Raw genomic sequence first — 23774 nt, forward strand, 5'->3', positions numbered from 1 at the left:
CCTTTGAAACCTTTTTAGTAAAAATTAATTTGGATCTTGGCAATCACTAACGCATTTAAAAACAATGAAATGTATTACAAACTCTGGATCTTGGGGATCACTAACACATTTAAAAACAATGAAATGTGTTACAAATTCTGGAAACATCTTTCCTCACTCACAATACAAAAACCACCAGAATATTTTCTCTAAAACGAATACAGCATTTTACAAAAGAACTCTAAATACTGGGAAACGATGCCTATTTTCAAAAGTTTGTTTTGTGATTGAAAAACAGTAGCGCTCTCTCTTTGAGGCCGTATCTTCGCAGCACACTGCATGAAATCTTTCCTCAAAGGTTTTGGTTGTCATGGTGGCTTATATTGCTTTGGGAGGCTGAGGAAGGAGGGCTGATTGAGGCCAGAAGTTTAAGATGAGCTTGGGAGAAACACAGTGAAACCCTATTTCTAGCAAATTACAAAAAAAAAATTAGCTAGGCATGGTGGCATGCACCTGTAGTGCCACTTACTGAAAAGGTTGAGGTGAGATGATTGCTTGAGCCCAGGAGGTGGAGGCTGCAGTGAGCTGTGACGGCACCATTGCACTGCATTCCAGCCTGGGTGACAGAGCAAGACCTTGTCTCAAAAAAAAAAGTCTTGGTACAAAGTGCTCTTTAAAAAGATCTATTAACCCCACATATGAGTACACATTTTTATATCAGATTTTAAAGGCTCTGATCACTCGACTAAATTACTTAATACTCAATTCTGAGTATAAATAAACTTGTCAATGGGGTTCTGTGTCAAATGCTGTAAGAGAGTCCTCAAATTAGAAGAAACGCATAGCAACACCTTTTGTAAGAGTCAGAAACAGTTTCAAGTCTGCTTATAATAAGTTCAGGTTGAATTTCAGGCTTGGCTATCTTTCAATTTTGACATCTCAAGAATGGTAATAATGACAAGAGGAAGGCAGATATTGAGCAGTTCTGCTTTAAAGTCTCTCTCAGACAGTTTGCATTTTTCAGCCACATGCAGAACTAACAAGCTCCCTAAAATAACGAAATTCCTTCACTCACATTTTCTTTATGTCCCAGGACTTTGAGACTGAGGAAGGTTAAGATAAATGCCTTCCCAGCAAAATCTGACAATTGCCTCGGTTATATTCTGAGAGAAGGGGGTCCGTGGGGAGAGCAGCATCACAACGTTGTCACAAACGTATCACAGGCCCTTCCAGATGTTTCCTGTAAGTACGAAACTCATTATTTCAAAATTCCTGCAGATTACAAAACGTCTCTGAATTCTAAAATCAGAGATTTTCCACAATACTCATATTTTTGTAAATATTACATGATATTTTTTATTTCCAGGTGTGGTATATAAAATCGACAGCTTACAGTAAGAAATATTTCTTATGACAAAACACTTCTTATGCACTGTATTGCTTTTAGTTTTGAATTATTTCAAGGCATATTAGAAAATGAAAAAAGATAAAAGATCTTCAGTATATCTAAGATTAAATGAACCAAGTTGCTTAATTCAGTGGTTTCCATATCAACGATGTGACTACAAGTTAAAAGTGCGGAAGTCCTAAGTGTCTCTTCCTGAGAAATTTCCCATTCAGGGCTCAAGAGCACAACACTTTTATTAGTGTTTCTCTGGGGAATCAGCTGGCATTTCTCTGTCTCTGCAAACTGGACAGCAGGTTCCTTTCAGCAATTCAGGACTGGGACAGGGAGCCGGGGGACAAGTCTCCACCGTACAGGTGATCTGGCCACTCTGAAAGGTAACGTGCACATATCATCTCCATGTCTCTTAAAGATAAATAAATGTTTCTTATAATATACATAATCTAATAAGCTGTGTGTCTCAATATGATAAAAACTGCTCTGGATATGAGATCATTTTTCATGATTTCTATTCATTCTTTCTACACATTTGCAGCACAAAGAGCATGGCTGCCCTATAAAATGTTACCTACCTTACCGTACCATAAGGTAGGATATGCTGAGGAAGTTCATTCATTTCTAGAGGGCTGGAAATAATCAGCTCTCTTCAAAAAGCAAACGAAATAACGAATACTGAGCTTTTTTTTTTTTTTTGGTGGATAACATGACAACACTTTTTTATTTTTCCATAGAATTGTGTAGTTGACCAAGTACCTTTTAGCAGCGTTTATAATTAGCCTAACTGGAGAATAATGAGATGAACTCAAGTCCCAGGCTGTCTCAGTTTACTTGTTGACATAAACTTCTTAGCCTTGGTTCCCTCGTCCATCAGTGAACATGGAAAGTGCTCATTAGATGGCTATACTTTTTAAATCAATAATCAAAAGCTTCAAACTTTCACACCAGTACCTTGATCTTAAAAATATGCCTAGAATCTACTGACATAAAGTATTTTTTTTCTCCTTTTGAATTTTTCAAGTATGTTTCAACCGGTTGGCTGGGAGAAGTGAAAGAGGGGGAGGTGAAGGGGAAAACTCGCAGCACGCACCTCACAGACGCAGTGAGTGCAGTCTTCCTTCATCCAGCGCTCCTCGGCCTTCCTTGGAACCCCTTTAACATCTGTACACCCTGCCTGCCTCAGGCGTGCCTCCAGCTTGTTTATCTGAAAGGGGAGGCAAAGGAAAGAAGACTGGGAATTGAATCGGAGAGCAACAAAGCCGATCAATAACGTGGTTTGATGAAACGTTCTATTCTGTAAGCACACACCTAGAAGGCAAACGAAACTTCAAAGCCTACATAATTTTTCTTAACATTTTTCCCCGGAACTTAATGAGCTTGAATCATTCAGTGTCCAAACTAATAAACCGTTTTGTAAGTGTGAAAAAATATTGAACACAGACCTAGACTTTGAAAGAGTTAATTTCTAAAGGAAGGAAAATTAAAATCAAGTGAGTGAAATTACATATTTGGAAAATCTTCTCAATAAACATAAATATAAATTCAACTAAAAAGTATTTTATTTATTTTTGTCCCCCAAGTTGTTATAAAATAACATTTATTTAACAAATATTTATTAAGTAAAGATGAAAGCAAGCGAACCAGGGTCTCTCCGACTTTACAATTTGGTAGAAAGTCCAATAAACCACAGCTGTAAGCCATTAGATAATGAAGGTCTTTAGGAACCCCAAGAGGAGCAGGAGGGAAGTTAATATGGTCTGGCTGTGTGTCCCCACTCAATCTCATGTTGAATTGTAATTCCAAATGTTGGGGGAGGGACCTGCTGGGAAGTGACTGAATCTTAGGGGCAGATTTCCCGCATGCTGTTCTTGTGATAGTGAGTTCTCATGATGGTTTAGAAGTACGTGGCACTTCCTCCCTCATTTGCTCTCTCTCCTGCTGCTATGTAGCTTCCCCTTTGCCTTCCACCATGACTGTAAGCTTCCTGAGGCCTCCCAGTCATGCTTCCTGTTAATCCTAAGGAACTGTGAGTTAATTAAACCTATTTTCTTCATAAATTACCCAGTGTCAGTTACTTCTTTATAGCAGTGTGAGAATGAACTAACACAGAAGCTATACTCAGTTCTGCCTCAGGAAACGAGGGGATACCTTATATTATGGACTGAGCTGTGTTCCCCAGAAATTCAGAAGTTAAAGCTCTAATCCCCAGTGGGACTATATTTGGGCAGAGGAACTCTAAGGATGTCATGAAGGTTAAATGAGGTCATGGGAGTGCAGCTCTAGCCCAATAGCATTGGCCTCCTTGTAAAAAGAGGAAGAGACACCAGACATGCTCACATAGGGAAAGCTGTGTGAGGACACAGAGAGATGGTCACCATCAGGAAGACAAGGAGTGCGCCATTGGAAGAAACTGTCCCTACTGACACCTTGATCATGAACTTTCCGCCTCCAGACTGAAAAAATAAACTGTTTATGTTGCCTATTCTCTTGTATTCTGTAATGGTATCTGAGCAGGCTAATATATGGAAAAAAGCATGTGAGTTGTGAAAGACAACCATGTCTTTCAGGAGAACAAGCAGGGAAAAGGCATTTCAGGCAACTGGAAAAAAGTGTATGTATGTGTTAAAGCATGGGCACCACAAACAGATCAGTATTCCAGAAATGTACATTTTTCTCCCCTCCGTTGTTGGGGAGATCCACAGAGAACATGTTAATGGAAATTGAGGTGGGATGAATGGGCAGCAAAGAAAATTAGGACCTTAAAAGTCACATAAATTAATTAACTACAGTCTCCAGGCAATGGGAAATAAAATCACAATAATCACTCAAGTGGTAACATGAAGGATCACTGGTGAGAAACCAGCAAGGTGACCCATATGGACTTCACTGAAGAAGGAGGGAGTGAGACTCAAAAGAGTCATGTAGCAGGTAGAGGAGGTTGAATAGATGTGGGTTGAAGGAGAAGAGAAGAACCTAAAATAGTTCCAAAGAATTTCCAGTTTTCATCAGGTGCATAAAGGATGAGATGATACTCACCAAGATATTGTTCTAGAAAATACAATCCAAAGGAATGATAATGTATAAAGAAATTAAACATTTTTAATTGAAAGGGATTTTTAAGAATAATGGAAATAACATAATTTTTATGAAAGAAGAGTTTACATCCAAGAATACTGGATGATTTGTGTAAGTTACAGCCGCATTTTCATGTGTTGAATTTTGCCCCCACCAAAAATTTGTCTGATGAAGTCTTCACACCCTCTACCCTAGAATGTGACCATATTTGGAGATAGGGACCATATAGAGACAATTAAGGTAAACTGAGCTCTCTAAGATGAGTCCTAATCCAGTATGACTGGTGTACGTATAAAACAATGAGACTGGCACATGGATACGCACAGAGAGAAGACCATACCAAAATGTAAAGAGAAGGCAACCATCTTCAAGCTGAGAAGAGAGGCCTCCGAAGTCAAGCCTGCCAACACCTTGATCTCAAACTTCTAGATTCCAGAACTGTGATAAAATAAAATTTATTTTGTTGAAGCCACCTAATGTGTGGTATTTAATAGAGTATACCTAGAAAACTAATGCAAACACCAAGAGGTACAGACCCAATATCTTCAAATGACTTTATTGTACATATGAATCATACTGGATCTATCCATTAACAAGTGTTCTTTCCAGGTTTTTCTGATCACTGTTATTTGGTTGGAGATTGCATCACAATGTCAAACACTGACTAAGGTGGTATCTATGATGAAAATTATTGTGCCCAAGACAAATTTTGAGTAAACAACTGACCAAACTGGATGGCTGGATCAGAAAAGTGATTATTTATTTTTAAACAGTTATTGAGCATCTGCTGTTTCAGAGATTCTTAGCTAGGCCTAAAGGAGACTCAAATGATAATAATCTAGGGTTTCTATTCTTATGAGTCTGTGGTCTGGCAGGGAAGAGTGAATTTGTACAAAAAATAAATATGGTGCAGGCCCAGATGTGTGCCATAAGAGTACACACACATGAAAGTTCACAGAAAAACAAATTACTTTTAGAAATAAGGGATGAGAAAGGTAGTTCTCAGGGAAGAATTTACAAATCAAGTGGTACTTGAGTTAGGACATCAATAAAGGTTGTATTTGGACCTGAGAGCGTGTACGCACATGAGGTTATAGAATGGGGGAAGGGAAAAGACATTTTAACTAGAGAGAAAATGTATAAATGAAGTAAAAAAGAGGGGAAGGTGAACAATTTCAGTGGGGGTAGCACATAACATACGAGAAATGGGTTATTTGGAAAATCAATTAAAACATGGGTTAGGATTACGTTGTAAAGATCCTTAAATAACATGAACTCAGACTTCACTGAGAAAGCAAAAAGTCTTGATGTGAAATAATTTTGATTCTGTAAATTCTTTTCACCAATTTGTAGTAGGACAGCAGGATTGGATCTCAGAAGATAATTTAGCTTGAGTGCCTACCTTGGACAGTGGCATCCACCCATTAATTACCAAATAGATACATTTAGTACCTGATATGTACCAGTTAATACACTAATAAACTAGCAAGGCTTGATCCCTGACTTTAGCTGAGCAGTGAGAATGGAGAAAATGTTAAGACAAATACTACAATGCAGGCTGGAATGACAGGGCTTCACAAGGACCAGATATAAACCAAATAATCCATTGCTTGAGTGGGTTCATGGGTTTGAAGTACGAAAATCAGAAAAAAATCTCTGAAGATACAAATGAGTATGTCCTAGCAGACATTAGGACACACAGAAAACTTTTATTTCCAAAAGTACTAGGAAAATGTATATCTATTCTAAACTTCAGGCACTTAGAACAGTAAAGCTTTTTCTAATTTAAATAAAATTACAAATTAATAAATTATTTAAGGGAAATAGTTTTCGGTTCCTGTTTTTTGTTGTTTCGTTTTGTTGTTTTGAGACAGTGTCATTTTGTCACCCAAGCTGGAGTACAGTGGCATGATCACAGCTCACTGTATCCTCAACCTCCAGGGCTCAAGTGATCCTGCCCCGTCAGCCTCCCAAGTAGCTGGAACCACAGGGGCACGTCATCATCTCCAGCTAATTTTTATTGTTCCTGTTGTTTGGTAAAGATGAGGTCTCGTTATGTTGCCCAGGCTAATATTGAACTCCTGGGCTCAAGCGATCCTCCTGTCTTGGCTTCCCAATATGCTGGGATTACAGGCATAAACCACCACATCCTACCCTAAGAAGGGAAATAAATAGTTTAAGAATCTGGTATGTACCATAAATATAAGAAATACAGTACAGGGCAGTTTTATTCCAGGCTTAACTACAAAGCCTTGATAATGAAAGGATATAACTTTCCTTTTCTTATCACCCCATGTGTTCTTTGTTAGTGTATAAAAATGTCATTGATTTTGTACATGTTTGTCTTGGGTTTACCTTGTATCCTATAACCTTGCTCAACTCATTTATTCATTTTAGCAGTATTTTTGTAGATTCCTTGAGATTTCCTATGCAGGTAGCTGTATCATCTGAAAATAGTTTTACTTCTTCCTTTTCAATCTATAGGCCTTTTCCTTTTCTTGACTTACTGCACTGGCAAGAACTTCCAGCATTAGGTTGAACAAGAGAGGAGAGAATGGACATCCTTGCCTTGTTTTCAGTATCCTGCAACTTTAGGGAGAAAACATTCAAGCATTCACCATTCCGCATGTAAATGGCAGGGTGCTGTTTCCCTTTTGCTGCTTTCCACATGTTTTTCTTTTTATTTTGTTTTCAGAAGTGTGACTATGATGCATCTTGGTGTGCATTTTTTTGGAATTGCCCTCGCCCTCTCTCTTCCTTCCAACCAAGACTTGGATGACATAAATTTTGGAGGTTTTATGACAATCCCACAGGCCTCTGAGGCGCTGCTCATCCTGTTTTTGTATATGCTGTCTCTGTTGTTAAGAACGTATAATTGCTAGTCTTCTATCTTCCAGTTCACTGATTCTTTCCCCTCTGATCTCTATTCCGCTTTGAGCCCATCTATTGATCGTTTTTATTTCTGTTCTTGTAGTTTTCAGTTCCAAAATCTCCATCTGGTTTCTCTCTGTGCCTTGTCTTATTCTGATGTAATTTTTCATCCATTTTTCATTTGTTTCCAAGTGTGTTTGAAATTGCTCATTGAAGCATTTTATATGACTGCCTTAAAATCTTTTTCAGGTAACTGCAACATCTCTATCACTTCAGTGTTGACTGTCTTTTTTTCATTCCGTTTGGGATCCTCCTAGTACTTGGTACGATGAATAATTTCCTATTGAAATCTGGAGGCTTTGGATCTTACTTAAGCCTTCTGTTTTAGGTGTTTTCCTCTGAAACTGCTCTGGCATGGGAAGAGGGGTCCCGCATTGTTACTGCCATGTGAGAGCAGAAGTCCAGGTGCTCTTCTTGGCCTCTGTTGAACACACAAAGTGGCTCTCTTCATTACTGCTGGGTGGAGTTGGGGTTCTGGCTCCATCAGGTCTTCTGTTTACCCTCCTGGATGGGAGGTGTACTATTCTGTGACTCCTCCCCACCCAGCCTCCATGCACCTCAGGATGGAGAGGGGCAGGGCAGCCTCATCACTCCCTGGAAAATGGAGAGCACTTGCAGCCTCCACTAGGCCTTCTCTGCAACCACCCACTGGATGGGGAGGGGAGCCTCATTCCAGATGGGTGAGGGCAGAAACCCAGTCTCCCCCTGTAACCCCCAGCTTTTGAGTGCATTTATCTGGCAGGGTGAAACCCTGGTTTCCTACTTGGCTTTCTCAGACAGCAGCCTCAAGGGGTCCTAGGTGTCTCAGTATAGCCTGGAGACGGTGAAAGCTGCCTCCTCACTTGGCCTTTGCTGATCTTGCTGGAGGTGGGGGGCCATAGTTTCTTCTGTGGTGTTTGGATGGGGTAAAGTGGTTATTGTCTAGAAGTTACCTGCATTGCTAGGCCTCCCCTTTTCTGGCCTGTTGTCTGGACAGACTCAGGTTTTGTTGGGCCTGGGCAGTCCCTCCCTCACCTCCAGCAGAAGGAAAGAATCCTTCCAGCATTTTGATCTCAGATTCTAGCCTCCAGCACCGTAAGACAATTCTAATTTGGAAGATGCTTACTCTGTGGTACTTTGTTACAGCATTTCTTGTGAATCAACACAATTCCCATCAGAGGCTCTCCAGACACATTATTTTCCAGTTTCATGCTTCTAAATAAAAAGATGATTCTGTAGATTCAAATGTATAAATATTCTTTTGCTTAAGAAAATGTAACTCCTAAAGCCACCTTAGAAATCCAATCAGAAAAGTAGATGACCAAAAAACATGATTTTCGTTAAAACTGATCAAGAGAGAAGGCCTACTCTTGTAAGTATGGAATCCCATTTTATGAAAACATACTGAGACGTTTCTTTGAGTCTGACATTCACTAATCAATTTATTGAAAACTACAAGTATGGAAGTATTAGGTATTTACTGGCATATTTTCCTGAATTTTGGTCAGTCATATAATCATTTGTCCCTGACGCCTATCCAATTTTGTTACTGAAGCTTCCCCCACTAAAGATAGATTGTGGTAGACTGTATTGTTTTGTTCACAAAATTAAGTGGTCCACTCTAGCAGGCCTTTCTCCGCAGTCCCTTCTGGCTGCCATGTCTGGGGTATATACCTCACTCCTGATGCCTCAGCTTTAGCTCCATAACATGCCCTGGATAATGGTCCATGAGAGGGACTAATGAAAGCCATAAATGGAGATGCTTTAAACACCAGTCCCAGCATTGCCTATCTCCTTCTGCAACAAGAAGGTAATCTCCAGATAGAGATGCTCCTTCCTCTGGGTTGGAGGATTGAAAAACTGTGGAGCAGAGACACAGCTGAGCCCCAAAAAGCATGCAACACAAGTGAGAAACAATCTTCCTAGCCATGAACCAAGATTTGGGTTGTTACCAGAGTATTAACTTCGCAAAACCTGTTTTATTCATGGCTTAATCTAGGCCATGCCACTATATAAAACACAAGTGAAAGAAAAAAATCTGATCAAAACAACAAGAATCACCAAGTTATTTTCTTCAGTGATGGCCTTGATACAGTCATGTATGTGTCTGTTCACTGGGAGCTATATGGAAACAGTTAAGGAAAAGTCGGAAGAGGTTTCTTGTTAACCAACTCACGTTGCTGAAAATCTTTTGTATGCAAAATTAAAGAGGGTAATGGAAAGTACTGCAAAATCAGAACTACATAAGCTTGTTCTATAAAGTCAAGGGCCCGCCAAGACTCAATGTTGGAAAGTTCAATACTTTTGCTCAGTGTACTGAAGATGCATCTCCAGATATTTTATGCAAGAGCATAGCCCATAAACCTGAAGAGCCACATCTCTTACAAGACACCAGGACTTCTGTTGAAAACAGCTTCTGCTTCCTGTGTTTTAAATTGGCAAAGAAATCTCTCTGTGTTCAGAAATACGATGAGTAAAACATAAAGCAACTCCAGCATTAGCTCCAGCATTTGGCAAGCTTGTAAATCATCACACCCATCCTCATGACAAGAAAAACTGGACACACTGAAAATCAATAAATTTCTTAGTGAGCTAAGGTTGCAGGGCAAACTACTAAGGTGAAATCTGAAGAGACAGGAGGATAACAAGAGAGGCAGCAATCAAGATCTGCTTACCTAGAACAGACTGACTGAGCCTTGTGCCATCCAGGTAGGAACACATTGATGGTTAGTTTTATGAGTCAGCCTGGAGAGTGCTTTTGGATGAGATTAACATTGAAACTAGTGAACTCTGGGTAAAGCAGATGGCCCTCCATAATGTGGGTAGGCCTCATCCTACCAGCTGAAGACCTGAATAGAACACAAATAGCAGCCTCCCTGAGCGAGACTGACTTCTCCAGCAGATGGCCTTTGACTTCATCTGCACCATCAGCTGTCCTAGGTCTTCAGCCTGTCAGGTCAAGATTTCAGACTGTATAGCCTCCATAACTGTGTAAGCCAATGTCTTTTAATACATACATCAGACAGACAGACAGACAGACGTTTCCTATTAGTTCTAGTTCTCTGGAGAACTCTGACTAATACAAACACTTAAATGGTAATTTTAAGAAGTTGCTGGAGGCTTCCTCCACTTTTTTGCTAGAGTCAGACCCTGAACAAATTGAAGGATGCCCACCTACACTGGGAAGGGCACCCACCTTTCTCAGTCCACCCATCCTAATGCTAATCTCTTCGGAAACACTCACAGACACATCCAGAAATACTGTTTAACCAGATAGCTGGGCATCCCATGATCCAGAATTTGACACGTAAAATTAACTAGCACACTCAAGGTGGCAGGGGAAAGAATCTGTTGACCAGAAGGTATGGCAATAGTCACTTCCCAAACTAACATGCAAAGAGAAAACAGAATGAAAAACTAACAGAAAATAGAAGAACTACAAGGCAGTATTAAAAAAAAAGTGGCTATTCAGGATCTATTATAATTCCATCTAAATTTTTATAGGCTGTTTCATTTCTGCAAAAATGGCGTCTTAGTTTGTTAGGGCTGCCATAACAAAATATCACAGATTAGGTAGCCTAAACAACAGAAATGTATTTTCTCACAGTTCCAGAGGCTGAAAGTCCAAAATCAAGGCGCCAGCAGGACTGATTTCTTCGGAGACCTTTCTCTTGGCTTGCAGATGGTTATCAACTACATTTCACATTATGAGGTACTGGGGATTAGAACTTAACAAGAAAATTTGAGGAATATACACAATTTAGTCCATAACACTCACCCTTTGAATCCCTAAAAGTCACATCTTTCTCAAGTGCAAAATAATCAATTCACTCCATCCCAATCGCCCTCAAAGTCTTAATCCATTCCAAGTCCCAAATCTCATTAAAATATCATCTAAACCAATTATGAGTAAGACTAGAGGTATGATTGATCCTGAGAGAAAATTTCTCTCTCTGTGAACCTGAGAAATCAAACAAGTTATTTTCTTTCACACTGCAATGGATAAGGACTTCTGGTGGATCACAACAGACAGCAGGCAGGACTAGATGGCAGCTCTGAATACAGCAGCATTGAAGAGGCTTTCATTGTGAATTTTAGCTCCAGATCAACCACAAGAACAAATCAGCAACCCCGAGAGGACCCACATACCCTCTGAAGGAAGTGGAGTGTGCCTGCAGGACCCAGGAGACACCCCAAATACTGTGAGTGCCCCAACTGGAGAAGTGGGAAATGGAGACCCTCCTTCCACGGTCACACACCCCCCTGGAGAAGCTGAAGGTCTGTTTGTGGGAGATGTTTCCATCTTTATCTGGAGATGAGTCAAGTTAGAGAGCCAAGGTGAGTGAAATACAGGGAAGATGGAGGCAGCAGGGAGGCCCTGGGAGCTCAATGAATCCCCAAGCAGTCCATTCCTGCCTTACACCAGAGAGGTCCATCAGGAGAGAGGCCAGAGAAGCAGGGGGTAAAACCACACTGGGGAGAAGGACTTCGCTAGCTGAACTTTGTAACAATTTCAGTGGGGTGAGAAGCCTCCCAGCCAGAACTCTGGGAGGGTGCAAAGCCAGCTTGCAGACTTCACAGGCAGGGGAACAACCAAAGCCCTTTTCTTTTATAGTTGGGAGGCAGAAAGCCTGAAAGCCTAGGGCAAGTTTTCAAGCCTGCCCTCCACCTGCTGTTGCAGGTGACACGGTGAGACTGAGACCCACCCTTTGGTGTGTGTAGGAGCTGGGTGAGGCCTGCAACTGCTGGATTTTCCCTACTTCCCTGACAATCTGTATGACTCAGCAGAGGCAGCCATAATCCTCCTAGGTACACAACTCCAGTGACCTGGGAATCTTACTCCTATCCCCCACAGCAGCTGCAGCAAGACCCACCCAAGGAGAGTCTGAGCTCACACAGGCCCAGCTCGGCCCCCACTTAATGGTTCCTCCCTACCCACCCTGGTAGCAGAAAAGCCCATACAATCTTGGGAGTTCAAGGGCCCTGTCCACCGCGGGTCCCTGCCTACACTACTACAGCTCATGCTTTCTGGAAAGTGCCACCTCTCGTACAAGGTCAACCAGCACAAAGATAGAGCATTAAACCACCAAAGCTAAGAACCCTCATGGAGTCCACTACACCCTCTGTTACTCCCACCAGAACAGGTGCTGGTATCCATGGCTGAGAGACCCATAGATGGTTCACATCACAGGACTCTGTGCAGAAGCCACCAGCGCCAGCCAGAAGCTGGGTAGACAAACTGGGTGGCTAGACCCAGAAGAGAGACAACAATCACTGCAGTTCAGCTCACAGAAAGCCACAACCACAGGAAAAGGGGGTGAGTGTTATAGCAAGGGAGCACCTCATGGAACAAAAGAATCTGAATGACAGCGTTGAGCCCTAGACCTTCCTCTGACCGAGCCTATCCAAATGAAAAGGAACCAGAAAGCCAACTAAAACTAGAAAACCTAGAAGAGATGGATAAATTCCTAGAAAAATACAACCCTCCTAGATTAAATCAGGAAGGATTCGATACCCTGAACAGACCAATAACAAGCAGTGAGATTAAAATGATAATTTAAAAATCACCAACAACAGAAAAAGCTCAGGACCAGGCAGATTTGCAGCAGAATTCTTCCAGACATTCAAAGAAGAATTGGTACCAATCCTTTTGACACTATTCCACAAGATAGAGAAAGAATGAACCTTCCCTCATTCATTCTACAAAGCCAGCATCACCTTAATACCAAACCAGGAAAAGGCACAAACAGAAAAGAAAACTACAGGTTGATACCTTTGATGAACATAGATGCTAAAATCCTTAACAAAATAATGAGCTAACTGAATCCAACAACATATCAAAAGATGATCCACCATGATCAAGTGGATTTCATACCATGGGTTCAGGGATGGTTTAACATATGGAAGTCAATAAATGTGATTCACCACATAAACAGAATTAAAACAAAAAATCATATGACTATCTCAATAGACACAGAAAAAGCATTTGACAAATCTTTAGCATCATCAAAGCAAGCCTAAGCAGAAAGAACAAATCTGGAGGCATCACACTACCTGATTTCAAACTATATTATAAGGCTATAGTCACCAAAACAGCATGGTACGGGTATAAAAAGAGGCACATACACTAATGGAACGGAATAGAGAAACCAGAATTAAACCCAAATACTTACAGCCAATGGATCTTTGACAAAGCAAAGAAAAACATAAAGTGGGGAAAGGACACCCTTTTCAACAAATGATGCTGGGATAATTGGCTAGATACATGTAGGAGAATGAAACTGAGTCTCTTTAAAGGCCCTATATCCAAATATAGTTATATTCTTTGGTACTCAGAGTTAGGGCTTCAACATACGGATTGTAAATGAAATGTTTTCAATAATTTCACTTTTAAATTGTTGACAAGTGGCTGGGCGCGGTGGCTCAAGCCTGTAATCCCAGCACTTTGGGAGGCCGAGACGGGTGGATCACGAGGTCAAGAGATCGAGACCATCCTGGTCAACATGGTGAAACCCCGTCTCTACTAAAAATACAAAAAATGAGCTGGGCATGGTGGTGCGTGCCTGTAATCCCAGCTACTCAGGAGGCTGAGGCAGGAGAATTGCCTGAACCCAGGAGGCGGAGGTTGCGGTGAGCCGAGATCGCACCATTGCACTCCAGCCTGGGTAACAAGAGAGAAACTCCGTCCCCCCCCCAAAAAAAAAATTGTTGACAAGTACATATCAGTATTATTAATTCATGTATATTTATCTATATCCTATAACATTAAGAGACATGTTTATTCATTCTAATAAACTATTAGAATTATATTTAAATAAACTGTTAATTAATGGATTTCTTAGGAGTTTTCCATATAAAAGACCATGTCAGCTACAACTAGAGATAATTTTACTTTTTCTTTTCTAATTTTGATATATTTTATTTAATCTTCTTGCCCAATTGCCATGGATAAAACCTACAGTGCAATGTTAAATAGGAGTAGTAAGAACAGACATCTTTGTCTGGATCCTGATCTCCGGGGAAAGCATTCAGAGTTTCATCATTAAATTTGATTTTAGCTCTGCATTTTTCTGATGTCCTGTATCAAGTTGAGAAAGTTATCTATTTCTAGTTTGTTTTTATAATGAAAAGGTATTGAATTTTTCCCAAAGCTTTTTCTGAATAATTCAGATAATCATGTGTTTTGCCTTTCACTATCTTGATATATTACATTAATTGATTTTCAGATGTTAAACTGACCTTGCATTCCTGGGATAATTCCCACTTGGCCATAGGATATAAATGTTTATATATGTTGTTGGATTCAGCTTGTTAGTATTTTACTGAGGAGTTTTGCTTCTATGTTCAAAATAAGTATTTGTGTGTAGTTTCCATGTGATATTTGTGTCCAGTTTTGGTATCTGTGTTAACACTGGCCTCATAAAATGAGTTGGAAAGTGCTTCCTTCTCCTGTATTTTTTGGAAGATTTTGTAAAAAACTGATGGTAATTCTTTAAATGTTTGGTAGAATTCATCAATGAAGCCATTTTGATCCGAGCTTTCCTTTATAATTTTTTTTAAATTACTAATTCAACCTTTTTTTGTAGGTTTATTATTGCTTTCTCTTTCTTCACGAATCACTTTTAGTAGTTTGTGTCTTTGTAAGAATATATCCATTTCATCTAAGTTATCTAGTTTGTTTGAATACAGTAGTTTATGGTGTTCCCTTGTATTCGTCCATTTTCACACTGCTGATAAAAACATACCTGAGACTGGGAAGAAAAAGAGGTTTAATTGGACTTACAGTTCTAAATGGCTAGGGAGTCCTCAGAATCATGGTGGGAGGTGAAAGGCATTTCTTACATGGTGGTGGTAAGAGAAAATGAAGAAGAAGCAAAAGGAGAAACCACTAACAAACCCATCAAATCTTGTGAGACTTACGCACTACCACTAGAATAGCATGGGAAAGATGGGCCCCCATGATTCAATTACCTACCCCTAGGTCCCTGCCACAATATGTGGGGATTCTGGGAGGTACGATTCAACTAGAAATTTTAGTGGGGACACATCCAAACCATATCATTCTGCCCATGGCCCCTCCAAATCTTATGTGCTCACATTTCAAAACCAATCATGCCTTCCCAACAGTCCCCTGAAGTCTTAACTCATTTCAGGATTAACCCAAAAGTCCATAGTCCAAAGTCTCATCTGAGATAAGGCAAGTCCCTTCTGCCTAAGAGTTTGGAAAATCAAAAGCAATCTAGTTACTTCCTAGATGCAATGAGGGTACAGGTATTGGGTAAACATAGCCATTCCAAATGGGAGAAACTGGCCGAAACAAAAGAGTTACAGGGCCAATACAAGTCTGAAATCCAGTAGGGCGGTCGAATTTTAAAGCTCCAACAAGATCTCCTTTGACTCCAGGTCTCACATCAAGGTTATGCTGATGCAAGAGGTGGGTTCCCACAGCCTTGGGCAGCTCTGCCCCTGTGGTTATGCAGGGTACGACCTCCCTCCCAGCTGCTTTCACAGGCTCACAGAGTGTCTGCAGCTTTTCCAGGCACACAGTGCAAGCTGTCCATGGATCTACCATTTTGGGATCTGGAGGATGGTGGCCCTCTTTTCAAAGCTCCACTAAGCAGTGCCCCAGTACAGACTCTATGTGGGGGTTCTGATCCCACATTTCCTTCCATGCTGCCCTAGCTGAGGTCCTCTATGAGGGCCTCGCCCCTGAAGCAAACTTTTGCCTGGGCATCCAGATGTTTCCATAGATCTGAAATCTAGGTGGAGGTTCCTAAACTTCAGTTCTTGACTTCTGTGTCTCCAGATGCTCAACACCACGTAGAAGCTGCCAAGGCTTGGGGCTTCCACCTTCTGAAGCCACAGCCTGAGCTGTACATTGGCCCCTTTTAGCCATGGCTGGAGTGGCTGGGACACAGAGCACCAGGTCCCTAGGCTGCACACAGCACAGAGACCCTGGGCGCAGCCCAGAAAACCTCTTTTTCCTTCTGTGCTCCCAACCCTGTGATGGAAGGGGCTGCCATGCAGGTCTCTGGCATGGCCTGGAGATATTTTCCCCATGGTGCTGGGGATTGACGTTAGATTCCCTGCTACTTATGCAAATTTCTGCAGCTGGCGTGAATGTCTCCCCAGAAAATGGGCTTTTCTTTTCTATCACATAGTCTTCTATCACATAGGTTGCAAATTGTCCAAACTTTTATGCCCTGTGGCTTCACTTGTCTTATAAAACTAATGCCTTTTTGTTGTTGTTTATTTGTTTGTTTTGAGACGGAGTCTTGTTCTGTCACCCATGCTGGAATGCAGTGCACAATCTCGGCTCACTGCAGCCTGCGCCTCCCAGGTTCAAACAATTCTCCTGCCTCAGCCTCCCAAGTAGCTGCAATTACAGGCATATGCCACCATGTCCAGCTAATTTTTTGTATTTCTTTCTTTTTTTTTTTTTTTTAACTAGAGACACGGTTTCATCATGTTAGCCAGGATGGTCTCAATATCCTGACCTCATGATCCACCCACCTCAGCCTTCCAAAGTGCTAGGATAACAGGCATGAGCCACAGTGCCTAGCCTTTTTTTTTTCTTTTTTATGAGATGGAATATCACTCTGTTGCCCAGGTTGGAGTGCAGTGGCATGATCTCAGCTCGCTGCCTCCCAGATTCAACAGATTCTTGTTTCTCAGCTACTTGAGTAGCTAGGATTACAGGCCCATGCCACCGCACCCAGCTAATTTTTGTATTTTTAGTAGAGATGGAGTTTCACTATGTTGGCCAGGCTGGTCTCAAACTTCTGGCCTCAAGTGATCCACCCATCTCAGCCTCCCAAATTGCTGGGATTATACGCATGAGACACTGAGCCTGGCAAAACTGAACATCTTTAACTGCACCCAAGTCATCTCTGTGGACTTACAGTTTCACATAGCTGGGGAGGACTCAGAGTCGTGATGGGAGGTGAAAGGCACTTCTTACATGGCAACAGCAAGAGAAAATGAGGAAGAAGCAAAAGTGGAAAGCCCTGAGAAACCTATCAGATCTCATGAGACCTATTTACTCTCACGAGAATAGCACGGGAAGAATGGCCACCATAACTTAATTACCTCCACCCGGGTCCCTCTCATAATACATGGGAATTCTGGGAGATACAATTCAAGTTGAGATTTTGGTAGGTGTTGGGAAAAGCAGCAAAGGAGAAAGGGCTTACAGAGTGCCTACATAAATTGGTTATGAGTAACACATAAACAAGGGACAACAAACTGGAAGGCCACAGGAGGCCTCTGAGGAGAAAGGCCTCTCCATGCCTCATGTTCTGGTGCAGGATGACCTGGGCTCTGTTACCATAAACATTGTGCTCAAGGACATAAAACCCCTTTGTAGCACTACGACATAGCCAGACTTGTAAGCCCCTTGTAAGGCCCAAGTTCCACCAACCGCACATAGATAATAAGCTAAAGATAACCACATGTTCTTGCTTCGTGAAACTCCCAGGCCGCCACTGTTATCAATCCTTAGGATGACACATCAGTTCCGGCTCACTGATTCACTCCACCATCACTCTACCCCTACCCTATAGATCAAAGTGATTGTAATCAATAAACAGTGTGGATGATCAGAGCTCCGGGCCTTCACTGTCTCCTCCAAAGTAATGAGTGATGGGCCCCTGGTTTCACTATCTCTCTTAATCTGTCTTTTCTCATTCCTTTGTCACTGCTGAACACGGGGTATCCATGGGTGATGTAGGGCAGGTTCCCTACATTCTGGTACCCAATGCGTGGGGCTCATGGATTCCCTACAGGTGGGGACACGGCCAAACCATATCACCCCTTAAAATCTTTTTATTGCCATTATGTCAGTAGTGTTATTCCTTCCTTCGTTCCTAATTTTAGTAATTTTAGGCTTCTTTTTTGAGGGGTCAATCTAGCTAACGTTCTGTTAACTTTGTTGATCTTTTCAAAGAGCCAACTCTCGGTCAGGCTGATTTTATCTACTGTTTCTGTTCTCTACTTCACTCATTCCGGTATCTTCTAATCGTTATTATTTGCTTCCTTCTGTTTGCTTTTGGTTTAGTTTGCTCTTCTCACATTTCTTAAGGTGTAAGAGTAGGTTATTGATTTGAGATTTTTTATTTCATTGTTAACATAAGCATTCACAGTGATAAATTCCCCCTCTAAACACTGTGTTAGCTACATCTTGTATGTTTTTGTGTGTTTCGTTTCATTTTTGTTCATCTCAAAGTATGTTATAATTCCCTTTGTGACTTCTTATTTGACCCATATGTTAAGACTATGCATAACGTCGATGCGTTTTTTTAATTTTCTGAATTTCTTTCTGTTACATTTAATTCCATTGTGTTCTGAGCACCTACTTTGTATACATCCCTATTCTTACCACTTTCCTCTCTTACAAACCACATGAAGGGCATGGGGAAATGAAAAACTTGAACTATGTTGATGTTTGATTTGGTGTCAGCTACGTCCAAGCCTCACTTCCTGCCTGTGTCTCTCAAACCCCACAGCATCCTGATAAGTCTCACAATGATCCCACAAAAGCACGTGTCCTCTTGCTGTCTCATCCAAATTTTCTGCAGTGACTGCCGCTCTCAAATATTGGTGAGACTTTTATAAGTTTTATAAAAGTTATTCTATAAAGGGGAAGCTCTATAGTGTGACTTTATAAAATGTTCTCTTTATTTTATCCATTTTTTCTGTTCTCTGCTCAATTCATTCCTGTATACTCTATTATTGACTTTTCTGTTTGCTTTTTGTCTAGTTTGCTTGCCTTATATTTCTTAAGATGGAGGATTAGACTATTGATTCGATATATTTTTTTCTTTTTTAACACAGGCATTTGCAGCTATAAATTCCCCTCTAAACACGATGTGAGCTGCATCTCTTGTGTTTTTGTATGTTTGGGTTTTTTTGTTCATCTATTGTCTATTCTCTCTGTCTGTCCCAGTCTTCCTCCCAGAGCCCATCCTAACCAACTCTCACCACGGGACTTCCCATGTGTGTGAGTACCGTGTCTCCCTTTGTCCACACCAAAGGAGTACTCTCATGAGTTTCCACATAAGGTCCTCACTGTTGGCAGGAGCCGTTCCACATCAAGGGGAGTTCCAATAACACACTCAATAACCAAGTTATGACCATTCTACTTCACAATTATCTCTACCCAAAGTGTACTCTTTTCTTTCGTAATATCATCACCATAGCCTAAGCCAGCATCCTCTTACTGCTGGATGATGCAGACTGCTGTGGCCACTTTTGTCTTTCTTTATTCAGTTCTCACACAGCAACCAGATTAAATTATTTAAATCCAAATACAACGCAACATTCCCATTCCTAAATTCCCGACAGCTTCCTCATGTACTTAGGCTCCAGAGGAAAATCTAATATGAGCTTATTAGGTCTTCTCATCTAGACGCTTTCTTCCTTACTAGCCACGCCTTGTATATTGTTTTGACAATCTTGATTAGCTAATCTCCAGACACGGAACATCGCTCTGTTCCTTAAGTATGTCATAACCTCTTCAGCCTTAACTGTTTCACTTTCTATTACTGTTATTTAGTAATAACATTACCTGTTTCCTAATTTTAAAAAAGCCTCTGAGATATCTTTTATCCGTTCCTTTCAACCATCTACCTTTACGTGTTTAATAAAGTGAGGATGCTAGATTTTCTGGAACAGTTCTAATTTATGCCTTTTTTTCCCCAGTCCTAATGATTAATTTTAGATTAACGAATTATAGTGACCAGCATAGTGATCTCCATATCTCTGTTTATGTTAGTTTATTTGTTTTATGTAACTGGCATCTAGGAGAGAATTATGTCTTTGTGACCACAAAGTATTTTTCTGGCCTCATGTGCCATCTTTCCAATACCCAACTGATTACCAAGTCACAGTGAACTAAATAATCTTCCTTAACTATGGTCTCTAGTTAGTCTACTGTCAACTTTTCATCATCCATACCCTTTTCCACCAGTCTCAGAAACAGAAAATCCTTCCTGGGTGTCTTTCCCTTTGTGGTTTTGGGTTTGGGTCTACCAGTGAGAGGCACTGATTACAGATTTGGAAGGAGACGCCCTTACTATCCTAAAATGCGGTTGTCCACAGATGCACAAAGGAGGGCTGGGCTTGGGGATCCTGCACAAATGGCTGAGCTGTGCTGTGGCTTCCTGGTGAGCTCCTGTGAATCCAGCAGCTTCCAGTAGCTGTTTTTGTGAACTTTGTTCTCGCAGCTCCAACAGTTGTGAGAATCTCTGACTTCTTTAATTGAAACTTATCCTATTTGTAGTGTCTCGAGTACACGCATACAAACAGTTTCGTGGTATCTGTGAAGACCTCACTAACATTTTGATTATAATTAAAAGTAGAAATTATTATATCTCATCTCATTGGGTTCCTTATATATGTTACACACACACACACACACACACACACACACACACACACACACACATCCATGACCTGTCAACAGTAAGATAAACTATATATAATCTCAAATTTAAACAATGAAGTGTTCAGAGTATAATTATGGCTCTAGTTATTCCCACAGTAATCAGAATCAAATGAAATGGGCACATATGACTTACTGGACCCCACTACTTACACAGGAGCTATAACATGTTATGGAAATTTGCAGACCACTTTTGTTAGTTTGATACCATCACAGTTGATAAATCAAGACCAAAAAGTATCATTTCTAGACAGTCCAAAGTCACTTAACAAAGGGAAAACTTCAACAGTGTGAAATGTCAAGACTGACCCTATGTCGTAGCCTATAAATGTAATGTCACCTAGAGTTAGGAAGTAAAGGTTAGAAATCTTTGGCTGAAGTTTGGAACCCCCTCATATCTAAGGGATGAGTCTCAAGAACATTAGTAATCTCCCATGATGAAGTCCATTATGGGATACAGACTCTCTTAAACATTCTAGGCTCTGTTTAATCTATTTCTTTGCTAATTTCATTTCCAGAAATATGCATGCCCTTTATCTCTATGCTCATTTTTCATAAAACAAAGGGTTTTTGCAAAACGCAAACTTTTCACAGGACTTACTGCATTCACACTGGTGAATAATAGAAAAAAAACACAAAGTGGCATACAATGCACAATCAGAAACGTCCTCTATCTAAGACTCACTGTCACAACCTACCTTTCCATGTGGGCCATCAAAATTTATGTCTCAGTATAGTAAGCGACAGGTCAGTAGTAAGTGCTAATTTCACAAATCCTCAGGGCTTGCCACATTCCAAAAGACCCTTTGCCCTCACAAAGTCTGCCTTCATCATCCCCACCTACCTTTGGGTGCTCCCCGCACTAGTATAGTTGCACTTGACAGCCACTCAGGAAATCTGCAGTTTATCATTGCTATCTATCCTGGGTTCTTTATTTTTCTCAATCCTCTTTAGATGATCTGGGTTGATTTCTGGCTTCAGTCAATATTCTTTATTGCTGGTGTTATGTCGTGTTTATTTATTATTTAAATCCTATCAGTCAGGCATTTGCTACATGTCAGTCAGTGTGCATGAGGCACTGGGCACTGCTGCACCCTCTTTCCACCTCTGCAGGCTGCTCATAGCTTCAGTAAGTCTCTGACCTCTATGAGGATCACAGGACCTTCTAGTTCTCTCTTGCAACCTTGCCCAGCCTGTCACATACTTTAGATAACGGATAGATCTAGAGCTAACTTTTCATTCTCCAACACAAAGACACTGGCTATTTTTAAACATGGCCTATGCATCAGGCTCTGAAGATACTCCTGTGAAATAGTCTCAACTATTAAGAAATTAACGACAGAATGAAAGAGACAGACAATTAAACAGGCAAAAACACTCCAGCCTGATACATTTAGAGATAAGTACCAAGAATGCTATTAAACACCTAGAAGGGGCAACGACTATAGTCTTGGAATGTCTGGGATGTTTTTAATCACTACAGCACATATCAAATACACAATCATCACCAACAACATGTAATGAAATTGAAATTGAACTGAAATGTTGCTTGCGGATTTTACCTGCAGCTGTTAAGTCCATAAATTAAATTTACGAAAACTAGTCTGTTGAATGATATATGAGTTAATGTTTAAACTGGGCACACCTTCTCTAGCCCAGTGCTGAGGACTCTTCTTCACTGTTAAAACTTCTCTTCTTTGACACACATTAACTCATTGGGATGAAATAGGTTTTCTGGACTCTCTCACGTCACCCCAGCCATTGCATGCTATCTATTTAAGAGTAACCTTCTTAGAAGCAGAGCCTCACGTCTTTCAGATTGCTGTTCAGATTCAGATTGGACAAGTGATTTCAGTGGTGGGTATTTCTGGTCAAGGGAAGGCACTGACATGGACTGCCGCTGCAGGCAGCTTACCCTCTCAATGTGAGCCTCTCAGGGGAGTATATGCGGCAGGTAATCACACCCCTCCACCTGGGACTAGATGCCCTTACATCCAAAAGAAGCAATCATATTTAAGGGGCTTATAGTTCGCAAAGTGCTTCCGTTCTAGAATCTCTTTGGATCCTCACAATAGCCCTGAAGGTCAGATGAGGATACTTGTTCTGAACAACTAAATAAATTGACTGGGCCAGACCAATAGTGAGGGCAGAGCTTCCTGATGGCAGACCCCGGGCTCAGTCCATCCCCCTACAGTGCTTTCTGCTTTCAAGGCTTTGATGCTGTGAAGAAAAGCATACACCTCACAGTGACATTACTGTCTAAGAAGCAGATAGCTTGGCACCATGCCTTGAAAGAAATCAGACATATTTTTTAATAAAAACATCTACATTGCTATTCCTAATACAACTCTTTTTCCTTCTTGTTCATTCATCTCCAAGTTTTTGAAAAAATGAAATAGGGCATGAGCCAGAACAACTGACAAGATAAGCAAAAGTGTAGCAGGGTGTGGGAATGTTGTTTTCTATAACTTTGTCAGAAAGAAAAAACAGTAATTCCGAAGAAGCTTCTTTGACTCCACTCCAAGAAAAATTGATACGAAAAGTATATGTCGTGCTGTTAAAAATGATCTCCATCTGTGGAGATGAAGCAGGCATTAAGCTCACAGTTATTCGGAAAATTGCTGGTGAGGCACTCGGGAGCGCTGAGCGGAGCCACTGCCGGCCAAATTCATGCCCATAGGATCCCTGAGCATTAGGTAGAGATGATAAGACTCTCTGCCTGTTTGAAGTGTGAGTTTCCCCAAGTCCTCCTTTCCTAACTCAATTCTTATTACAATACTACTTCCTACGACGTAGTAGCTCACGTCCATAATCCCAGAACTTTGGGAGGTCAAGGTGGGGGAATCACTTGAGGCCAGGAGTTCGAGACTAGCCTGGCCAACATGGCGAAACCCCGTTTCTACTAAAAATACAAAAATTAGCTGAGTGTAGTGACTGGTGCCTGTCATCCCAGCTACTCAGGACACT

General features: G+C 41.0%; 1 protein-coding gene across 2 annotated transcripts in view; it reads right to left on the reverse strand.

The window, feature by feature from the left end:
- Positions 1–1315: 1315 nt before the first annotated feature.
- Positions 1316–23774, reverse strand: part of PXDNL (peroxidasin like) — a 458440-nt gene continuing 435981 nt past the window's right edge. For both annotated transcript variants that reach the window (XM_032296051.1, XM_032296052.1), the window contains exons 22-23: positions 2472–2585; positions 1316–1754 (exon numbers count right to left, since the gene is read on the reverse strand). In XM_032296051.1, coding sequence (XP_032151942.1) covers positions 1623–1754; positions 2472–2585 — 246 coding nt within the window. In that variant the 3' untranslated portion in view covers positions 1316–1622. The remainder of the gene's footprint in view (positions 1755–2471; positions 2586–23774) is intronic.

The sequence above is a fragment of the Sapajus apella genome, unplaced genomic scaffold (assembly GCF_009761245.1).
Source record: "Sapajus apella isolate SASKATOON/1434 unplaced genomic scaffold, GSC_monkey_1.0 scaffold35, whole genome shotgun sequence".
NCBI classification, from domain to species: domain Eukaryota; kingdom Metazoa; phylum Chordata; class Mammalia; order Primates; family Cebidae; genus Sapajus; species Sapajus apella.